A 22184-nucleotide genomic window follows, 5' to 3' on the forward strand; every position below is an offset into this window, starting at 1 on the left:
TTTCCTTCCCCAAATTAGTTAAGTTTTCTGCTATAATTTGCTCCAATATTCCTTCAGCCCCTCTCTCTCTTACTTCTTCTTCTGGGATCCCAATTATTCTAATATTGTTTCATCTTATGGTATCGTTTATCTCTCAAATTCTGCCCTCGTGATTCAGTAGTTGTTTATCTTTTCCTCAGCTTCTTTATTTTCCATCATTTGGTCTTCTATATCACTAATTCTCTCTTCTGCCACATTTATCCTAGCAGTTAGAGCCTCCATTTTTTATTGCACCTCATTAATAGCCTTTTTGATTTCGACTTGACTAGATTTTAGTTCTTATATTTCTCCAGAAAGGGATTCTCTAGTATCTTCCATCCTTTTTTCAATCCCAGCTAGTATACTAGTCATCAGAACTATAGTTCGACATCTTACTAATGTCCATATTGATTAGGTCCCTGGCAATTGGTAATGCCTCTTGTTCTTTTCTTTGAGGTGAGTTTTTCCAGTTTGTCATTTTCTCTAGAGAACAACAGATGAATGAGAGAACAAATTGCTAAAAGGGTTACAAGCCAAAAATATACACTAACCAAATCAGAATAGACCTTCCAGAAAATGGTCGCTTTTCTTTTCATACAATTGCTGCTATACTATTCTTTGATCTCCTGTTGAGTTTGTAGGTGCTCAGAATGGTTTCATAACTATCTACCTGAATTCCTCGGACCAGACAAAATTTAGGTCTCCTACTCCTCCGCCATCTCACTCCTCCTCGCCAAATCTCACAGATTTTAAAGGACTAGAACTGTGTAGGATATGTTCTCTGACCACTGCAAATTCAAACTAAAAGTCATATTATAAAGATAGAAAATCCCCAAATATTTAAAAATTAAGAAATACATTCTTAAACACCTCACTGGTAAAAGAAAATATCATAATGGTGATTGCAAAATATTTTTACTGAATGATAATAAAATTATAACATAAACTTTTAGAATGAAGCTAAGCAGGGAATATTTAAAGCCCTAAATTAGGCAGAAGAAAACCCAAACACTCAATGATCTAATCTTCCATATAAAGAAAAACCCTGAAAAGGGATAAGTTAAACATAAAGAAAGTAGAAGAAAGGAAATAAAGGTATCAGTAAAAATGAATGGAACAAAAAACAGAGAAACTCAAAAAGGCTGAAAACTGTTTTTTTAAAAATTCTCATAAAACTGAAAAACTATAAGTAAGACCAATCAGGAAACAGAGCTGTCACAAATTATCAAATTGAAGAATTTAAAATACTACATCATTACAGAACCAACAGTTATTAAATGATAAAAAGATATTATAAAAAAAAATTATGCCAATATATTTGAGGATTTAGATTGAAAGGAAATTTTCTTGTAAACTCCAATTCACTGCAACTAAAAAAAACACAATAACGGGTCGGGAATAAGTGGGAGTTGAGATTAGTAAAATGAGTACTTAATTATACTTGGATCTTTTTATTCCTCCAAATTGCATATGAATTAAGAACTGTGATTTAATATTTGAGTTTTCTTAAAATATATGCTTAATAAAGGTCAAAGAAACAAAGTAAGAAAAAGTTATACTTGATTTTAATAATGAACTTTAAAAAATTTTTTAATTGAAATTCAATTAATTAACATAGTATATTATTAGTTTCAGAGGTAGAGTTCAGGGATTCATCAGCTGTACATAACATCCAGTGTTCATCACATCAGGTGCCCTCCTTAATGCCCATCACTCAGTTACCACGCCCCCTACTCCCCTCGCCTCCAGCAAACCTCAGTTTGTTTCCTATAGTTAAGAGCATCTTTTGGTTTGTCTCCCTCCCTAATTATGTCTTGTTTCATTTTTCCCTCTCTTTCTCTATGCTCCTCTGTTTTGTTTCTTAAATTCCACATATGAGTGAAATTATATAACTCTGTTTCTCTGATTGACTTTTTTAGGTAAACTGTCATCACTAAAATTTGGTTAACAACACCTATGAAGATCATAAGATGCCAAGGCAGATCAGAAAAAGAGTACCAAAGAAGAAATAAAAGCACCTGGTAAACTATGCTGCATCATAGCAAACATGACAGTTATATTTTCTCATTTGACATTCACAACTAAAGAATATTGTAGTACTCACAAATCTCTAACATTTCTCATACATAAGGGGCTATTAGATTCAATTTTCACATGTAATTTTCCCATTTGGGTTCGAATAAACAAAAAATATTGTACTACATACTCTGATTTCTTAGGCTCTATTATGCTTGCTCATTAGTCTAATACAAAGAGTTCTAAATATTCTAACATCTGAAATAGTTTTATCATTTATATATAAGCTATAAATTCCTGTAATTAAGATGAATAATACATGGTGAAATATTCTTTGTATATAGTTACGACGAAGGAATAATTTATTAAGCCACAGTTGTGGTTTACTATGCCTAAACTGTTAATGAAAACAATATTTTTGCCAAAACAGATGTTGGGCAGAACACCTGCTTTCCTGAGAGTTAGAAATTTGGTACCTGCTAGGAAGAGGGTATTTACGTGACCAGACCCCAATAAATACCTTGGGCAATAACTCCCTAATGAGCGTGCATGGTAGAGACAATGTTTGACACACGTTGTCACAATTGGAGGAATAAAGCATGTTCTGTATGACTACATCAGGAAAGGACTATTGGCAGCTTGCACCTGGTTTTTTTCTAGGCTTTGCTTCAGGTGCCTTTTACTTTGGCTGAGTTTGCTTTCTATTCTTTCACTGCAATAAATCTTATCCACAACATGCCAGATCCTGTGAGTTCTCCCAGAGAATCATCAAACCTAGGGGTGGCCTTTGGGATCTCTAAAACATTACTACTCACTTATTTTTAACTCACATTCGAGTAAAATTTCAAAAGAGGGCTAAGAATCTACAATCCAATACAACTGACTTGGTTGAAAGAAGCCATGCATAGACTCTTTCTAAGCAACATCTCAGATTATTATAATCCTTCTAGACATAAAAGTATTCCCAAATCCTTAAAACTATAGTTTTTGTTAATTGGTTTCTGCCATGAATTTTAAGAGTTTGAAACACAAGGCCAACTTCAATCATGTAAAGTCATATGATGTAAATTAATTAGAATGGTTTTTGGAATTTTTTCTCATTTAAAGTCACAGGCCCATGTGTCTATCTCACCCCTGCTGCCTATTGAACCTTTAATCTCCTTGGCTCCTTTTCATATTCAGCTGACATTCCTGCTTTCCATTACATCATGATAATAGTAGCAATCAAAAGAGAACTTCCACATCTACAAATCTCTATATTTACCACCATTCCAAGTATTATCCCCAATTATTGCTTATTTATACTTAAATTTTAAGATTGTAAGAAGAGTATCTGAGGTTAGTTTTTTTCTAAAATGATATGAAACTATTTGTGACCCATCATTAAATAACACCAAAATTATTCTTGTACCAGCATGACACTACAGAAAGAACATTAGAAACCATACAGGTAGTTTATCTACCTCAATATATAAAGACATACAATTAACAGATTTTAATACCTTATTAAAAATAAAAACAAATCAAAAATGTAGGAAAGGAAGACAAAATTTCAAACTTGTATATCTTCACTTTCAAAGTACTCTTTAAAACTTGTAGTTGTGGGGTCACCAAAGTCTAAAAAATCCCTTCTTTATTAAAGAATTACATCTTTTCAGAGAAAATATGGAGGAGGAGTAGGGGACCCTATTCCAACTGGTCCCTGGAATTAAGCTGGATATCTACCAGACCACTCTGAGCACCCACGAAATCAGCCCGAGATTTAAGAAAATACATCTGGATCTCTACAAACACAGTATCGTAGGTGGTTGGTTTCGAGGTATGAAGCGGGAAGCCATGATTCCACGGGCAGATATCAGGATAAACGGCAGCAGAAGGGAGCCTACAATGCTGGTGAGCGACAGCCTCAGGCGCTGGGGACCGGGCAAAGACTTGCAGACTGGTAGTGGCAGGGAAAGGACTTTAGGGCATCCCCCGGGACGGAAACCCGAAGCAGCGGGGTCACGTGTGTGAACTGGGAGCGCCTGGCAGTTTTAGAAGCACAAAGGGCAGAGATCTGCCCCAACCTGGAGGCAGGACTGGGGGCGCTGCGGAAGGGTGAACAACCCAGGAGGCTGCAGTTTATAGCAGCACAGACAGCACAGTATAGCAGTTTATACCAGCACTGTGGCCTGGAGAGCTCACTGAAGAACACACTCCGGTCTCTCTGCTCTGAGGCAGAAGTTTGGAAATGGTCTCTTCTGCTCTGACTCGCGGAAGAGACACAGAGAGCCGCCAGGGAAAGCCGCCAGAGAACAAAAGCCCCAAAAAACTGGTTCCCACTGAGCCCATACCTCTCCACAGGGGGCAGGGCAACTCTGTCCAAACAGGGCTGCCTGAGTAACAGCACAGCAGGCCTATCCCACAGAAGACAGGCTGGGGAAACAAGAGGCCAACAACCCTAAGGTCCCTAGAAAACAGGTGCATCTTAATTGGGTTGTGGTCAATAATTTGGACTCTATACATACCCTCAACCACTCATCAACAGAATGACTAGGAGGAGGAACCCCCAAAATAGGAAAGACTCAGAGATTGACTTATGCAGCAGACTTACAAATGGATGCAGATATAACCAAGATGTCAGAGATGAAATTCAGGTTAGCAATTGTGAAGACAATAGCTAGAATGGAGAAATCAGTTAATGGCAACATAGAGTCTCTAAGGGCAGAAATGAAAGCTGAATTGGCAGAACGTAAAAATGCTATCAATGAGATCCAATCTAATCTAGATAATCTAACAGCTAGGGTAAGTAAGGCAGAAGAACGAATAAGTGACCTGGAAGACAATTGAATAGATAAAAAGGGAAAAGAGGAGGCCAGGGAAAAACAACTCAGAATCCATGAAAATAGAATCAGAGAAGTAAGTGACACCATGAAGCGTTCCAATGTCAGAATACTTAGAATCCCGGAAGAAGTGGAGAAAGAGAGAGGACTAGAAGATATATTTGAGAAAGTTATAGCTGAGAACTTCCCTAATCTGGGGAATGAAACAAACATTCATGTCCTAGAGGCAGAGAGGGCCCCTCCCAAGATCAAGGAAAACAGGACAACGCTCCAGCACATAATAGTAAAACTCGCAATTCTTAGAACCAAGGAAACCATCTTAAGGGCAATTAGGGGGAATAGATTCCTTACGTACAGAGGGAAGAACATCAAAATAACGTCAGACCTATCCACAGAGAGCTGGCAAGCCAGAAAGGCCTGGCAAGACATATTCAGGGTACTAAATGAGAAGAACATGCAACCAAGAATACTTTTTCTGGCAAGGCTGTCGTTTACAATGGATGGAGAGATGCAGAGCGTCCAAGACCAGCAGAAACTGAAAGAATATGTGACCACTAACCCAGCCCTGCAAGAAATATTAACAGGGGTCCTATAAAAGGAGAAAGATCCCAAGAGTGATATACAACATAAATTTACAGGGACAATCTATAAAAACAACATCTTCACAGGCAACATGATAACAATTAATTCATATCTTTCAATAATCACTCTCAACATCAATGGGTTCAATGCTCCCATAAAACAGCACAGGGTTGCAGACTGGATAAAAAGACAGGACCCATCCACATGCTGTCTATGAGACTCATTTTGAACCTATAGATACATCCAGACTGAAAGTGAAGGGATGGAGATCCATCTTCCATGTCAGTGGGCCTCAAAAGAAAGCTGGGGTAGCAATTCTTATATCAGACAAATTAGATTTTAAAATAAAGTCTGTAATTAGAGACACAGAAGGACACTATATCATTCTTAAAGGGTCTATCCAACAAGATCTAACAGTTGTAAATATCTATGCCCCCAAAATGGGAGCAGCCATCTACGTAAGCCAACTCTTAACCAAAATAGTCATATTGATAACAATACGTTAATTGTAGGAGACCTCAATACTCCACTCTCAGCAATGGACAGATCATCTAAGCAGAAAATCAACAAAGAAACAAGAGCTTTCAATGACACACTGGACCAGATGGACCTCATAGATATTTACAGAACATTCCACCCTAAAACAAGAGAATACTCATTCTTCTTGAGCGCACACGGAACTTTCTCCAGAACACACCTATACTGGGTCACAAATCAGGTCTTGGCTGATACCAAAAGATTGAGATTATTCCCTGCATATTCTCAGACCACAATGCTTTAAAACTGGAACTCAATCACAAGAAAAAATTTGGCAGAAATTCAAACACTTCGAAGCTAAAGACCACTTTGCTCAAGAATGTTGGGGTCAACCAGGAAATAAAGAAGAACTTACACAATTCATGGAAATCAATGAGAATGAAAACACATCGGTCCAAAACCTATAGGAAAAGGCAAAGGCGGTCCTAAGGGGGAAATACATAGCCATCCAAGCCTCATTCAAAAAATAGAAAAATCCCGAATTCACAAATTAAATCTACACCTTAAAGAACTAGAGAAAAACCAAGAAACAATGCCTAAAGCCACACATTAGAAGAGAAATAATTAAGATTAGAGCAGAGATCAATGAATTGGAAACCAGAAACACAGTAGATCAGATCAATGAAACTAGAAGTTGGTTCAATTAATAAGATCAATAAACCACTGTCCAGACTTAACCAAAAGAAAAGAGAAAGGACCCAAATTAAGAAAATTATGAATGAAAGGGGAGAGATCATGACTAACAGCAAGGAAATAGAAACAATTATTAGAAATTATTATCAACAACTATATGCCAATAAACTGATCAATCTGGATGAAATGGAGGCCTTCCTGGAAACCTAGAAGCTACGAAGACTGAAACAGGAAGAAATTGACAACCTGAATAGGACAATAACCAGTACCAATTGAAGCAGTGATCAAAAACCTCCCAAAAAACAGGAGTCCAGGGCCTGATGGATTCCCTGGGGAATTCTACCAAACATTCAAAGAAGAAATAATACCTATTCTACTGAAGCTGTTTCAAAAAATAGGAACAGAAGGAAAACTTCCAAACTCAGTCTATGAGGCCAGCATTACCTTAATCCCCAAAGCAGGCAAAGACCCCATCAAAAAGGAGAATTCCAGCCCAATATCCCTGATGAATATGGATTCGAAAATCGTCAACAAAATCCTAGCTAATAGGATCCAACAATACATTAAAAGGAGCATCCACCACGACCAAGTGGGATTTATGCCCGGGATGCAAGGGTGGTACAACATTCGCAAATCAATCAATGTGATAGAACACATTAATAAAGAGGAGAGAGAAGAACCGTATGATCCTCTCAATTGATGCAGAAAAAGCATTTGACAAAACACAACATCCTTTCCTGATTAAAACTCTTCAGAGTATAGGGATAGAGGGAACATTCCTCAAGTTCATAAAATCCCATCTATGAAAAACCCACAACAAATATCGTCCTCAATGGGGAAAAGCTGAGAGCCTTTCCCTTAAGACAGGAACACGTCAAGGATGCCCACTCTCGCCACTATTGTTCGACATAGTATGAGAAGTCCTAGCAACAGCTATCAGACAACAAAAAGAAATAAAAGGTGTTCAAATTGGCAAAGAAGAAGTCAAACTCTCTCTTCGCAGATGACATGATACTTTATGTGGAAAATTCAAAAGACTCCACCCCAAAATTACTAGAACTCATACAGCAATTCAGTAATGTGGCAGGATACAAAATCAATACACAGAAATCAGTTGCTTTCTTACACACTAACAACACAACTGTAGAAAGAGAAATTAGAGAAACGATTCCATTTACAATAGCACCAAAAACCTTAAGGTACCTTGGAATAAACCTAACCAAAGACGTAAAGGATCTATACTCTAGGAACTACAGAACACTCATGAAAGAAATTGAAGAAGGCACAAAAAGATGGAAAAATATTCCATGCTCATAGATCGGAAGAATAAACGTTGTTAAAATGTCTGTGCTACACAGAGCAATCTATACTTTCAATGCCATCCCGATCAAAATTCCAATGACATTTTTCAAAGTGCTGGAACAAACAATCCTAAAATTTGTATGGATCAGAAAAGACCCCGAATTGCCAAGGAAATGTTGAAAAAGAAAAACAAAGCTGGGGGCATCACGTTGCCCAATTTCAAGCAATATTACAAAGCTGTGACCACCAAGACAGCATGGTACTGGCACAAAAACAGACATATAGACCAATGGAACAGAATAGAGAGCCCAGATATGGACCCTCAACTCTACGGTCAAATAATCTTCGACAAAGCAGGAAAAAACATGCAATGGAAAAAAGACTGTCTTTTCAATAAATGGTGCTGGGAAATTGGACAGCCACATGCAGAAGAATGAAACTCGACCATTCTCTAACACCACACACAAGGATACACTCAAAGTGGATGAAAGACCTCTATGTGAGACAGGAATCCATCAAAATCCTAGAGGAGACCACAGGCAGTAACCACTTTGACAACGGCCACAGCAACTTCTTTCAAGATACATCTCCAAAAGCTAGTGAAACAATAGCAAAAATGAACTTTTGGAATTTCATCAAGATAAAAAGCTTCTGCACAGCAAAGGAAACATTCAACAAAATCAAGAAGCAACCCACAGAATGGGAGAAGATATTTGCAAATGACACTACAGATAAAGGGCTGGTATCCACGATCTATAAAGAACTTCTCAAACTTAACACCCAAAAAACAAATAATCAAGTCAAAAAACTGGGCAGAAGATATGAAAAGACACTTCTCTAAAGAAGACATACAAATGGCTAACAGACACATGAAAAAATGTTCATCATCATTAGCGATCAGGGAAACTCAAATCAAATCCACATTGAGATACCACCTTAAACTAGTTAGAATGGCAAAAATGGACAGGGAAAGAAACAACAAATGTTGGAGAGGTTGTGGAGAAAGGGGAACCCTTTTACACTGTTGGTGGGAATGCAAGTTGGTACAACCACTTCAGAAAACAGTGTGGAGGTGCCTCAAAAATTTAAAAATAGAGCTACCCTATGACCCAGCAATTGCACTCCTGGGTATTTACCCCAAATACACAGATGTAGTGAAAAGAAGGGCCATATGCACCCCAATGTTCACAGCAGCAATGTCTGCAATAGCCAAACTGTGGAAAGAGCCGAGATGCCCTTCAATAGATGAATGGATAAAGAAGATGTGGTCCATATATACAATGGACTCTTACTCAGCCATCAGAAAGGATGAATACCCAACTTTTACATCAACATGGATGGGACCGGAGGAGATTATGCTAAGTGAAATAAGTCAAGCAGAGAAAGTCAATTATCATATGGTTTCACTTATTTGTGGAACATAAGGAATAGCGTGGAGGACATTAGGAGAAGGAAGGGAAAAATGAAGGGGGCTGAAATCGGAGGAAGAGAGGAACCATGAGAGACTATGGACTCTGAGAAATAAAAGGGGTTTTAGAGGGGAGAGGGGAGAGGGGATTGGTTAGCCCGGTGATGGGTATTAAGGAGGGCATGTACTGCATGGAGCACTGGGTGTTATATGAAAACAATGGAACATGAATCACCACATCAAGGACTGATGATGTATTGTATGGTGACCAGCGTAACATAATAAAATTAAAAAAAAAAGACCACTGTCTCTCTAAGTGAGAGAGGGGGTAAAAAAAAAAAAAAGAGAGGTAAGAAGCAGTGAGATAAGGTTGTATAGATCTGCTCCAGTCATTGTGGGAAAGCTATCTTCTTTAGCTGTCATATGCTTCATCCCTGGAAATCCTCACTTTTGGGTCACCGGATGGTGTGTAGGTCCAGTGAAGTCCTGGTGTTTTCTTTAGATGTGATACGTGCATCCAAGAGCCCATGGATGGAATCTGGTAGCACAAAATTGGTTAACTGTATCTGATAGAGGTCTTTCTAATGGTGTTGAAAACAGTCTTTCCTGAAGTATTTTTTTCTACTGGATGAAGTCCCAGGTAGCAAATTGTGATGTATAAGTTTTTTTTTTCTTTTTTAATTTTATTTTATTTGTTGGTCACCAGGCAATACATCATTGGTTTTTGATGTGGTGTTCCATGATTCATTGTTTGCATATAGCTTTTTATCTCCCAACACCATGCTGTGAAATTTGTTCTACCAAAGCATGGTTATTTTTAATACAAGTAATTAGGCCTTTACAATATTAAAGTGTATCTAATATTTACCAAGAAAAAGAAAAAGAATTACATCTTTTCATATAATGAGTTTACATATGTATTAAAATTTATTAGAAAATAAACCGAAGTGTGACAATGTAATATGTATATTACATGTGTGTAATGTGTGTGTGAGCTCTGTATTCTTCAATCCTAAAAAGATAAAGATTTGGGTAAATTAAAAATTTAACAGTAAGGAGAGAAAGAAATGAGTGGTATTCCCACTTCCTTCCCAGGTCTTTGGTTTGCCCTGAGATGTGATGTGGTTGGGAATAAACAAAAGAGACAGGACTATGATCTTGGCATTCAGGGTGTAAGGTACAATTAAAAAACGAAATGGTCCCAAGTTATATCAGCTGTCAAAGGATACATTTCTCTCAAATACCCAGATAAAAGGAATTTCACTCCCTGAAAGATTCTATGCAGGCCCAATTACTGCTTCTCCATATAATTCCTGACACAGTATATTAAAAAAATCAAAGAAGAAGATGGTGAGCCCCAATAATACATTTTATTATTCTAGGATTTTAAGTGTACATTTAAAGGCCTATTGATATTAGCTACATAAAAATTTTATATCTACAAAATAAAAACGGTAACGGTAAGGAAAAAATCGACAAGAAAAAAAAAAGAAAATAAAGCTTAAGAAGAAAATACCAAACTTGCTTAAATATATTCAAATCATACAAAAAAAAGAATAGAAAAGTTAAAGCAGTATCACATTTTTGAAAACTATCAGTTGCCATCTGAAGATTCTAGTAGATATTCAGAAAGCAAAAAACAAAATGTTAAAAATTAAAAATGAAAATAGAATACCAAACAAAACAATGCTACCACTAAACAAGGCAATTTCACCACCATCAGTAACATTAATGGGAAGTCACTTGCAACTGTCAATGTTAACTGTTGCTTAATATAATGGTTATCATACTATGTTGTGCTGCATACTTCTCCCAGTGCTTTGGAGTTTCTAAGAGAAGTAAAATGGGCTGGTTCTGGGAGTCTTCCTCTCCTTAGTCAGAGTTAAATTCCTTCCATTTGTTTTATGCTTTAGGATGCTGCTTAAATTGGTCTGAAATAGGAGTCTTCCACACCCTCCCCTACCCAAAATCTTTGAAATACCACTACTTCACAATATTATAAAAACAGAACTATTTGGATGAAATAAAAATATGTAATTCTTTGATGAATCAAACAGAAGAAACCATAAGTGGGTATTATTAATTTGTTCTTTACTGTTTATTTGCACATCTAAATAGACTTTACATGGGCACCTGGGTGGCTCAGTCAGCTAAGCGCCTGCCTTCAGTTCAGGGCATGATCCCAGGGTCCTGGGATTGAGTCCCACATCAGGCTCCCTGATCAGCAGGGAGTCTGCTTCTCCTTCTCCCTTTGCCCCTCCCCCTACTCATGCTCTCTCTCTCTGTCTCAAATAAATAAATAAAATCTTAAATATAAATAAATAGACTTCACTTACTATTGAAAAAGCACAACTGGAAGGATGTAAAAGACTAAACTACTAAAGGACAGGACTACATATACCAGTAGCAGAGCACCCTCACTACAGTCCAATGATGATGCAGGTGTCAATTACATGATACATTTGTTCCCCCTGAATGGATCACAGGAGAGAAATAATAACAAGTATATATAGCATACCTACTCTTTGATGGAGTCTCATTGTATGTACCATTTCAATCATAAAAACTTTTTGTTCTTACTGTGGCATATTTGGAAATGTGTCAGCATGTGTGTGCGTCCATGCGTCTGTTCAAGTATTAGTGCCTATGAAAGGAATGCTTCTCATCTTTGGGATATAAATTCTTTTCAGATTTCCTAATAAGAATGTTGTATTTATGTTTTAAAAACATCAAGAGCCTTACTGAGGTCCCACAATAAAAATAATATGATAAAAGTATTTACTTTTAAAAGGATGGGTTATAAAAAAGCAATGATATACAAAAAAGACATAATAACTCTAAGAAAATCTGCAAATGCTATTTTACTTTCATTGTTACTAAAATTTTCTGAAAGTTATGTTTTTATTTCATTCAGATCACCTGAAGCAGAGCTATCATAGATGTAAAGCCTTACAACCAGTCATATATTCCATTCACTTTTAAAGTGCTTTGTACTTTAATATAAAGTACACTTTGCACTTTAATATAAAGATTCTTGCTCCAACATCCAAAATCCAGCATCTGATTATATGAATAAGCCATTTTCATAAAACTAAGTTTTAAAAACTAAAGTTTTAAAAAGTAAAGGAAAAAAATATTCTCAGAGATGAAATTTAGGACTAGAAAATATGGGCAATTCATACCTCATCAGTGTTATAGATAATTTGGAGTCCTGAAGAAATCATTTCCACAAGGTAAAGGAGATAGAGTGATACTGCATTTATCTAAAAACAAACAACATTAAAAGGTTAAAGGAAATAACAAATTCAAGAGCTAAAATTATGTCATTTGCTCTAACAGTGGCAAACAAAAACTATTGCCTTTCCTATTGTGAAATAAAGGAGCTGAGTATTTAGCTCATCATAAAATCCCAGCTTTGAATATAAAACTCTAAAATCCTCAAATTCACTGTAGTGGTTAATACCTGATTAGGGAAATGGCTGCAAATAGAACTGTCAGCAACTGTTTCTATAACATTTGTTTTCTAAGATTTATTTTCAAATTCTGGATCTAAAGTACTCTACTTTGAAGTAGTTTTGCCCCACAGGCAGCTATATAATGTCAATTCATCTCAAATGTATGTAAATGAAAAAGTTATTTGGCAAGTAAGACATTAGGACTTTGCTAGTACACCATAAACAATAGGCAGTGCGTCTTGAAAACAGTATTATTCTGAGAGAATGCAGAATTTATGTAAGCAACTGAGGGACATATTAATTTTAATCAATGATATAGCATATAAAATATATTTATGAACAAATGAGTTTTATAAGCAAATGAGTCATTTTTTTCTTTTAGTTTGTCTATTAAAGATTGACATTATATGATATAAACAAAAAAAATGAAGACAATAATGTCCACTTTAACAAAAAAAGATTCTCGCAGAAGCCTAAATGGGATGTATAAATTGTGTCAAGTAAATAAGTAGTGAAAGATAAATACTACAACATAGACAAACCTTGAATATGCTAAATGACTAAAGTCAGTCACAAAAGACCATATGTTGTATGATTCCATGTATATGAAATTAACAGAATAGGAATATTCAAAAAGATGGCAAGGAGACTGGTGATCGTGTAGGGCAGGGGGCTTTCAAGGAGATGGGGAATGACTGTTAATGAAGACAGATTTCTTTTTTTTTTTTAAGATTGTATTTATATATTTGACAGAGAGAGAGAGACCGCGAGAGAGGGAACACAAGCAGGGGGAGTGGGAGAGGGAGAAGCAGGCTTCCCGCGGAGCAGGGAGCCTGATGCAGGGCTCAATCCCAGGACGCTGAGATCATGACCCGAGCTGAAGACAGACGCTTAACTGACTGAGCTACCCAGGTACCCCGAGCACAGATTTCTTTATGGGGTAATGAAAATGTTCTGAAATTAACTATGATAGTGGTTGCACAACTCTGTGAATATAATAAAAACCACTGAATTACACACTTTCAATAGGGGAACTGTATGTTTTGTTAATTACAGCTCAATAAAGCTGTTACATAAAAAATAAATACACAGGAAGCAGTTTAAAATTTTTCATTTAGGTAGGAAAATGATAATTTAAGTTAAGATCAACTAGGAAGCACAATGTAATTTTTTCCTGGTGTAATTCTAACCTAGAAGATTATTACCCTCTAATAGCCATGGTGGCTCATGTCTTTCCTGACTCTCTTCCAATCCTTACTGAGTAACTGACAAAAAGTGGGGGCAGAAAATTATTTGTGTCCAGAGAGGCCTTGGACAAAGTGTCCCTGTGCTACCAGGTGTGTTGGATATTTTGCCTAATCATCTTTGCCTTAGATATCTTTGCCACAAGCACTTAACCACAAACATTTTCAGTGTGTACATTTTCTCCACATCACCAACTGGCCATAAGGCAATTTTGCCATAAAAGATTAAAAAAATAATAATAACTGGTTGACAGTTTGATTTGACAGTTTGGATTCATTTCTCCATTAATGTGAAATTCCCACTTTTATATTATATAAATCTTATATTTTTATAAGTATCTTTTCATAATTCATACTTTCTATATTATATTAAATCTTAGCCCTCATAATGGTCTATACAATGATGCAGATGTTTGAGCCCACATTTCCCAAAGAACTATGGAGTGTCTATGAACAGATATGTGACAACGTGCCAAGAACAAACAAACAACAGTGTAGATGGCATTCACAACGCAATACAAAGTTCACTTACAAATATGCATCCTAGTATTTGGAAAATGATACTCCTCTTAATGAAGGAAGAAATATTAGTGAAAAAAGAAAAAGTGTAATGTCAAATGACGAGACAAATCAACAAGCAAAAAAGAAAAATGTATTACTCTGAACCAAAGACTTTGAAAACAAATGCTTAGGTAAAATTCAAAAAATAAAATCAGCTATTTGCACAATATTGCCATGAATTTACACACATTTTAAATGTATTTAGTGTTCTGTATTTCACAATAAAGTCTTTTTAATTTTGTCATTCATTTTTCATGTTATATCCTTTTTAATGTCCCTCTTTTATTTTTTGTGATTTTATCTTTCAAAGCAAAATTGCCTTACAGCCAATTAGTTATGCGGTGAAAATACATGCAGCGAAAATTCTTGCAGCAAAGATGCATACTGCAAAACTACCTAACACCGCCGCCAGGGCCTGGCAGTGCTGGTGGCTCTCTCAGGAAGCAGAGCTGTCTTGGATGCCTCCTGACTTCTTAGCATTCAAAGTCCGGGGGATGTCAGGGTCTTGTTAAGGTCCAAGTGAGCCAGACACAAAAATACAGGATTCCGGTTTTAGGTTTTTTTAGACTGACATAAACTTTTGAGTGACCCTTCTCAGAACATGGTAGAGAAGAGCTTCAAACCATTGCCAGGCTCACCCAAATAATTTCTTACAGCACTGACACTGGCATGTCAGAAATGACTTCAAAGAAATGTCACTGCTATGGACAGTTATAGCTACACCTCCAAGAGCACTCTGCTCTGACTTAAGGGATGCTTCTGTGAGAAAGTATCATTAAGTGACAAATTGTACAGAAACAGCCAAATAACAGCTTGACCAGCATTTATTTAAAACCTACTGTGAGGCAGGTACTAAGCTTAAATTCCAGGATACAAAAATTTAAATAAGCTGTTATCTTTTGAAAACCCTATTTCAAACAGTAAACATATTTGTCAAAGCAAAAGGTACATAAAACCTAATTATGTTATAATTATAAGGAGAAGGGTGAGCAACTACATATTCATATATACTAAACCTCCAAGGAACTGGCTACAAATAAGTGTAAGAGTTTCTGCTGCATAGAAATGGGGAAGCTGTACTTTCTATGACTGGAGGAGTCATACTAAAGTAAGACATTTCAGGTCTCTAGAGAGAGAGGGACTATAAAAAGGACATACTCTTATTTTAGTAAAGAATATATGAATAATAAGTATTCTGTCCTAAAGACAGCAGAACCAAATGACGAACAGGAAGAAAACTCATTAAATAGCATATATAATATCTGTATCCTAAAAACAAGGCAACAGGATGTCCAGCTAAAAGCAATACACAGATGTAAGAGAAAAAGAAGTGAAAACAAAACATAAAATCCTACAGTCATTCTTAACCCAGGTATAAAATTTAATATAATATATAGAGTCCAGAAATGCCTTTTAGAATTACATTTTAATGGTATGCTTATAGCTTCGTTGAAGGTTGATATATCAAAACTGAACTGTCATGTAACAAAAATTTCTGATTTGCAGCTCTATCACTGCCAACTGTCTTTTATTCCATAGTTCCTAAGTGTTGAAATTCTTCTAAATTTGATGGTAAGTACAAGCTTCTTTGAGATAGGAATGATATTATAAACCATCCAGTTGCTCTTTTCTGCTTGCAGATCAAGACCTCTCAGTCTGATCTGATGCTCAATCACAAGAACTAACTCAGCCCTAGTGGCTACCATTTCACTTCCTCATTTTAGGGTTGGTTTTCTACTTCTGTTTTGAACAATTTATGAAATCTACTTTACAAAACTTTTAAATAGCCCCAAGTCTTCTATGATACAGAGTATGCACAGAGAAGAAGAAAACTTATAGTATTCTCCTTTTACCTGAAGATGACCGTACTCCTCATAGGAGAGAACCTCATCTCCTGTGTGCACATTGAATACAGAGTGAAGACAGGTTCCTGGGCGTGGGTCCTGCTTAAACTGCTGGACCTAGAATCAAACACAAAATTCAAATAGTACTACTAAGTCACATTATCATCCAACTTTAGAGATTATAAATTATTTTTCTGAAACCTTTAATGAGGAAAGCTCTGGCGTCAAGGCAAAGTACAGAGCAAAGCAGATATGTTACTTTTTCTAAAGAAACAAAACACTGACAAAACTCATATAACTACTAACTTAATAGTTAACATGACTGTTGAATATTTAATTGATGTTTCAAAAATAGCAAATCAAGTACAACAAGGAGCTTGTGAATATGGTAGCAACAGCTTTTGCAACTGTTTTATATTCATTTTATTTTAGTGTCAACTAATAGTTTACTCTGTGGAACAGGATTTCAGGGATTACATCCCACTGTACTGCCACTTGGAAATGCTTCCATTGACGCTCAGTGAAAAAGTGATTCAGACCTCATTCTAATTCAGTTAAGTATTCAAAACTTCAAATGCTATTTCCTTCTCTAAGGATCATAAATTGTAACCCATGTTTCTATCAACGGGTCTTCATTTCCTTTGCCACATATACTCTCCTTACCAAGGCACCAATTCCAAGAGAACATAGGACATACTTGTACTTACTAACTGCATATAAAGTTTAACCATTTTAGAATACTAAGTAAATACTAAGTGATCTAACAAACTCCAAGGACCAAAAAAAGAAATCCATCTGCTTTTTCAGGGCCTGTTCAATTCAATTTGGTGAATATTTACTGATACCAATCATATGTCAAGTACTGTGCTGGCCCCTGGAAGTATGAGATGAATAAATACAGAAAAAATACAATAACACACAGCTATATGTAAATGGAATAATTTTTTTCTTTCTTTGAAAATATGTAAGTGATGATAATATCTGTGACATTATGATCTTGCATTGTTTCACTTGGCTAATAAAGCACATAGAACCATATTCTTTTCCTCACCTTCAAATTTCTTTTCATCCTTAGAATCTTACCTCCCAAAATCATCTTCTTTTATAAAGTCCTTTCTGAACTATTCCTTAAATTCCTTCCTCTGGAGTCCACATCAGGGTGCTTATCCTTCAATAATTTCTTTTCTTTTTATTAGTTGTCTGTGTCTCTCACTATCTTATAAACTTCTAGAAGTTACATATCTCAATATGGTAGCCACTAACTACAGACAACTAACTAAATTACAATTAAAGTTCAGAAATTCAGTCCCTCAGTCACACTGACTATATATCAAATATTCAGTAGCCATATATGACTAGTGGCTTCTGCATTGTTCAACACATTAATGCAGAACATTTCTATCATCACAGAAAGTTCATTGGACAGTGCCGTGCTAGACGGCTAATACACCTTTGCACCCCTCTCCACCCTCAAGGGGCCTGGAAATACCCCACAAACAAATACATAGCCTTTCCTATCATTCAAGTCAACAAAATGAAAGCTAGGCCCTACCAGTAGATAATCAGAAATGAGAGGATAAGGATCAAGGTAGGGATGTATATCTTCTATGTATACAGTGACCAAGCCATCAAGTATTAACTCAGAGAAGGTGAGGTTATTCCTTCTCAATATCTGAAACTGCGGCCACAGTCTTAGACAACACAAATAGAAATCAATGTGGTCACTCCTTTCACACTATTATCTCAAGGTGTTGTCTGGGCTCTGAGACAAAAATATGGTTAAGTTAAAATACATTCTGCCTATGTGATAAAGATCTAAAAGGATAAGGTTTTATCAGTTTAATAAAATTATTGCTACAGTTGACAATGCAGTGTTTGTCATTTATCTTCAAGACACACAAGTACCCAGCATGAGAATTTATATTCAATCGTGCCAGGGGAAAAGCAACTATTAAATGCTTAAAGATACTCAAATGGGAAATTATGTAACTATGCTTTGAGTCTTATAGCTGTTAAAAGACAAATAATATAAAATTTCGGAAAAAAATAAGACCCAAACTATAGAAGTTTTGAAAATTAATGGGGCATATTTTATGTGAATTATAGACTACTATTCTTGAAATCAGTCAAAAATAAGGGGACATCAATCAGTATTTTATATGTCTGGCATCTGGCAAGTAAAAATAAAGAATGATTAAAGCAAAATTTTCTAGACCAAAAAAAAAACCTAGAATAATGTTTTCTCTGCTTGCATTTTATTTAGATTTTTTTTCCTGGAAACTTAAATAATTATGAATAAACAGCTTATCATTTAGGAAAAGGTGAGAATTTTATCAACCATTCTTAATTTATAACCTAACATAGCATTTAGGTATGAAAAATCATCTCATAAGGGAATTCTGGAAGAATAAATTTTATAAAATTTTAATGATTTATCATGAACTAGAAACTACTCAGTAACATTTCAGATGAATAAATTTTTTATGTAGATAGGGACAGCAACATTCATAGTCCATTATAAAGGAAATCTGTGCCTTCCAAACTACTGAATGCACATTAAATTTATTTTGAAAAATTCTGAATGCTTCTCCTTAGGGAGTATTAGAAAATAGAGTAAATGAGAGAATAGGTATATGAACATTTAGAGGTAAAAAAAAAACAAACAAAAAACCCTAATATGAATAAGTGGCAAGACAATAATAAAAATCAGATTGCTCTACACTCTGCTAATCAAGGACAACTCTATCCACTCAAATGTATAACGAATTAAAATATCTCTTTTATATAGTATTTTCAGAAAATATGTCAAGAAGCATGTCATGATTTTACTTCAGAAGACAAAGAAGATGAACCTTAGGGTCAAACAGCAAATGATTACTACAAATATGCTTCACTTTAGTTTTAAGAAAAGGGCAAAGGATATATATTTCATATTTTAAAATATGGTAACATTCCCTACTGCTGTAGAATCATGAAGGAAATTGTGAGCATCAACGAGGTGAAGGTTTGGTAGGAGGCAGTGAGCTGGATATGTGTGGTTAAATCTAATCTCAGAGTCCTTCCCTCACAGTCATATATGAATTATGATAATATCCTCCATTCCTACTCTAGAAAGTTATGGGGATCAAGAAAGATTACAAGGGTGCCTGGTGGCTCAGTCAGTTAAATGTCCGACTCTTGATTTCAGCTCAGGTCATGATCTCAGGGTTGTGAGATCAAGCCCCATGTCAGGCTCCGAGCTAGGCAGTCCTGCTTAAGATTCTCTCTCCTTCTCTCTCCCTCTGAACCCCCCACCAAATCACACACATGTCCATGCATTCTTTCTAACAACAACCACCAAAAAAACATCACAATAAAAACTGCTTTAAAATCTGTAAAACCCTATAATTTGTGGTATGCATAAATACCTAATCCTAATATAATCCATACCTTCTTACAACTCACACTTATTTTAATTGTCTAGCCTCATAACTAATAAAGGAAAGAAATACTAATCCTTTATAATTTAAGGAATTCAAGACATCTTAAGTCCCATTCAAGGTTATTCAAAAAGAAAACATAATTGTGAAGATTGGTCAGAGAAAGACAAATACCATATGATCTCACTCGTATGTGGAATTTAAGAAAAAAATAAATAAAACAGACAAGCATATGGAAAGGGGAAAAAGAAAAAAAGGAGAAAGGGAAACAAACCATAAGTGACTCTTCATGACAAAGGACAAACAGGGTTGATGGAGGGAGGTGGGGGATGGGCTGGATGGGTGATGGGCATTAAAGAGGGCACATGTTGTGATGAGCACTAGGTGTTGTATGTAAGTGATGAATCACTGAATTCTACTCCAAAAACCAATATTGCACTGTATGTTAACTAACAAAATTTAAATTAAAAAAAAAAATTGTTAAGACTGGTAAGGTTGAGTGATTATTTAGAAAGGGATATTAACAATTGGTTAAATAAGCCACAAGGAACTTTTTGTATCATCATTTCCTTCCTTTTGATAAACAATTTTACTACTTTAAGTCTGTCAGCTTATTTAGTAAACATGAATTCATGGCTCTCACAATGCTTCCTTAAGAGAAAAGTTAATTGACAGACATTAGGCGTTCATGAAATAATAAATGTGAAATAAACAGTAAACTTCTCACAGTAAAATTCTCAGGAAAAAAAAATTTAATCATAATTACTTCAAATATATGACATACTGGTTTAATTCAAGTATACCAATATGACATTATTTCAACAAATGAAAAACCTATATAATAATAATAAAATTATAAAATAACCTTTATAATTTGCAAATAATGATTTGCAAAGTCAAATCTCAGCAGGCATCTATAGGTTTGTTACATTTCTGGTGAACAAATCTACTTTTTCTGCCAAGTAACCCTTTCTTGTTGCCACATTCTAAGGGCAAAATATAATTTTTTTTTTTAGCTTTGACTTCAGATACAGATCTTAAGAAGAAAATGTACGATCACAAAAATTTACTGTAATAATCACAAGATAAAAACATACAAAATATTAAGTGATCAAAACTGCATGCATAATTACTGATTTGCATCTTTGCTCATGAATCATCAAACATGGGGGTGCTCTTGGGGACCTATGATAAACTCACTGATGTATATGGACACTTAATATGTTAGGACCTGGGGACACAGGGATGTAGGTAAGTTGGAGAAATATCACATTATATTTGCACAGTTTTATAGTTTTCATTATGTATATTATTTTAATAAAATACATAATAATTGCTGATTATGTATATTATTTTAATTTCCACAATAACCCTGTAAAATTCGCTATTTTCTAAGCCAATAATTCCTGTCCTTTCTACATGTAAATGATGAAGTATTTTTAAGCTGAAGTTCAGGGACGCCTGGGTGGTTCAGTTAGTTAAGCAGCTGCCTTTGGCTCAGGTCATGATCCCAGGGTCTGGGGATCCAGTCCTGTATCTGGCTCCTTGCTCAGTGGGGAGCCTGTTTTTCCCTCTGCCTGCCATTCCCCCTGCTTGTGAGCAAGCATGCTTACTCTCTCTCACTAAATAAATAAAATCTAAAAGATAAATAAAAAATAAATAAAAATAAACTGAAGTTCACTTAAGTCAGGGCAATCACACGTGCAAAAGGAATTTTGATAAGGATTTTCTTAAACAATATAATATTCATTAGAATTATGGATATTGTAAGGTTCCTGAGAAACTGAGTCTTTATCAAGCAAACACCAGATGCAAAATACAAACAAATTGAAGCCTAAATAACAATTCTCAGTCACCTCTCGCTTAAGGTGTTTCTTCAATTTCAGTATTTCAAACCCTGGCCTGGTAAGGTAGAGGCTGTTTTAACCTATCTAGACAGCCCTAGGATGTGGCTTTACCTTTTGAAAGTACATTCTTCTTCAGAAGATGCTATTGCTATACTGGTTAAATTAATCCTTCAGAATGATGTGAGAATTCCAGTCTACAGTGTTTTACCTTATCAGCCTGACGCATATAGCAGTAGAGAATTCCTCTCATACATTTTATAGCGGAGTGCTCCAGCTCATGGGTCCTTCCCTTGTCATCATCAATGCGCCTGGGTGAGAGAGATAAATCATGAAACAAATTGGAAATGCATTTGAAAAGGAAGCAGAGCTTTCGGTAATTAAGTATTTAACTATCTGACTAATCATATGTTCTGGCGACATCTACTAATTCTGTAACAGTGAAACTCCATTTTCCCAGCAGATGTAGAAATGCTGCAATAAAAAAAAAAATCCTATG

At 35.6% G+C, this 22184-nt stretch overlaps 1 protein-coding gene across 4 annotated transcripts in view; it reads right to left on the bottom strand.

Moving 5' to 3' along the window:
* PHKB (phosphorylase kinase regulatory subunit beta) overlaps positions 1–22184 on the bottom strand; it is a 304320-nt gene that overhangs the window by 214569 nt on the left and 67567 nt on the right. For all 4 annotated transcript variants that reach the window (XM_027620346.1, XM_027620345.1, XM_027620343.1 and 1 more), the window contains 3 exons: positions 21897–21996; positions 16432–16539; positions 12501–12581 (listed from right to left, as the gene is read on the bottom strand). In XM_027620346.1, coding sequence (XP_027476147.1) covers positions 12501–12581; positions 16432–16539; positions 21897–21996 — 289 coding nt within the window. The remainder of the gene's footprint in view (positions 1–12500; positions 12582–16431; positions 16540–21896; positions 21997–22184) is intronic.

Source organism: Zalophus californianus, chromosome 17, assembly GCF_009762305.2.
Source record: "Zalophus californianus isolate mZalCal1 chromosome 17, mZalCal1.pri.v2, whole genome shotgun sequence".
In the NCBI taxonomy this organism is placed as follows: Eukaryota; Metazoa; Chordata; class Mammalia; order Carnivora; family Otariidae; genus Zalophus; species Zalophus californianus.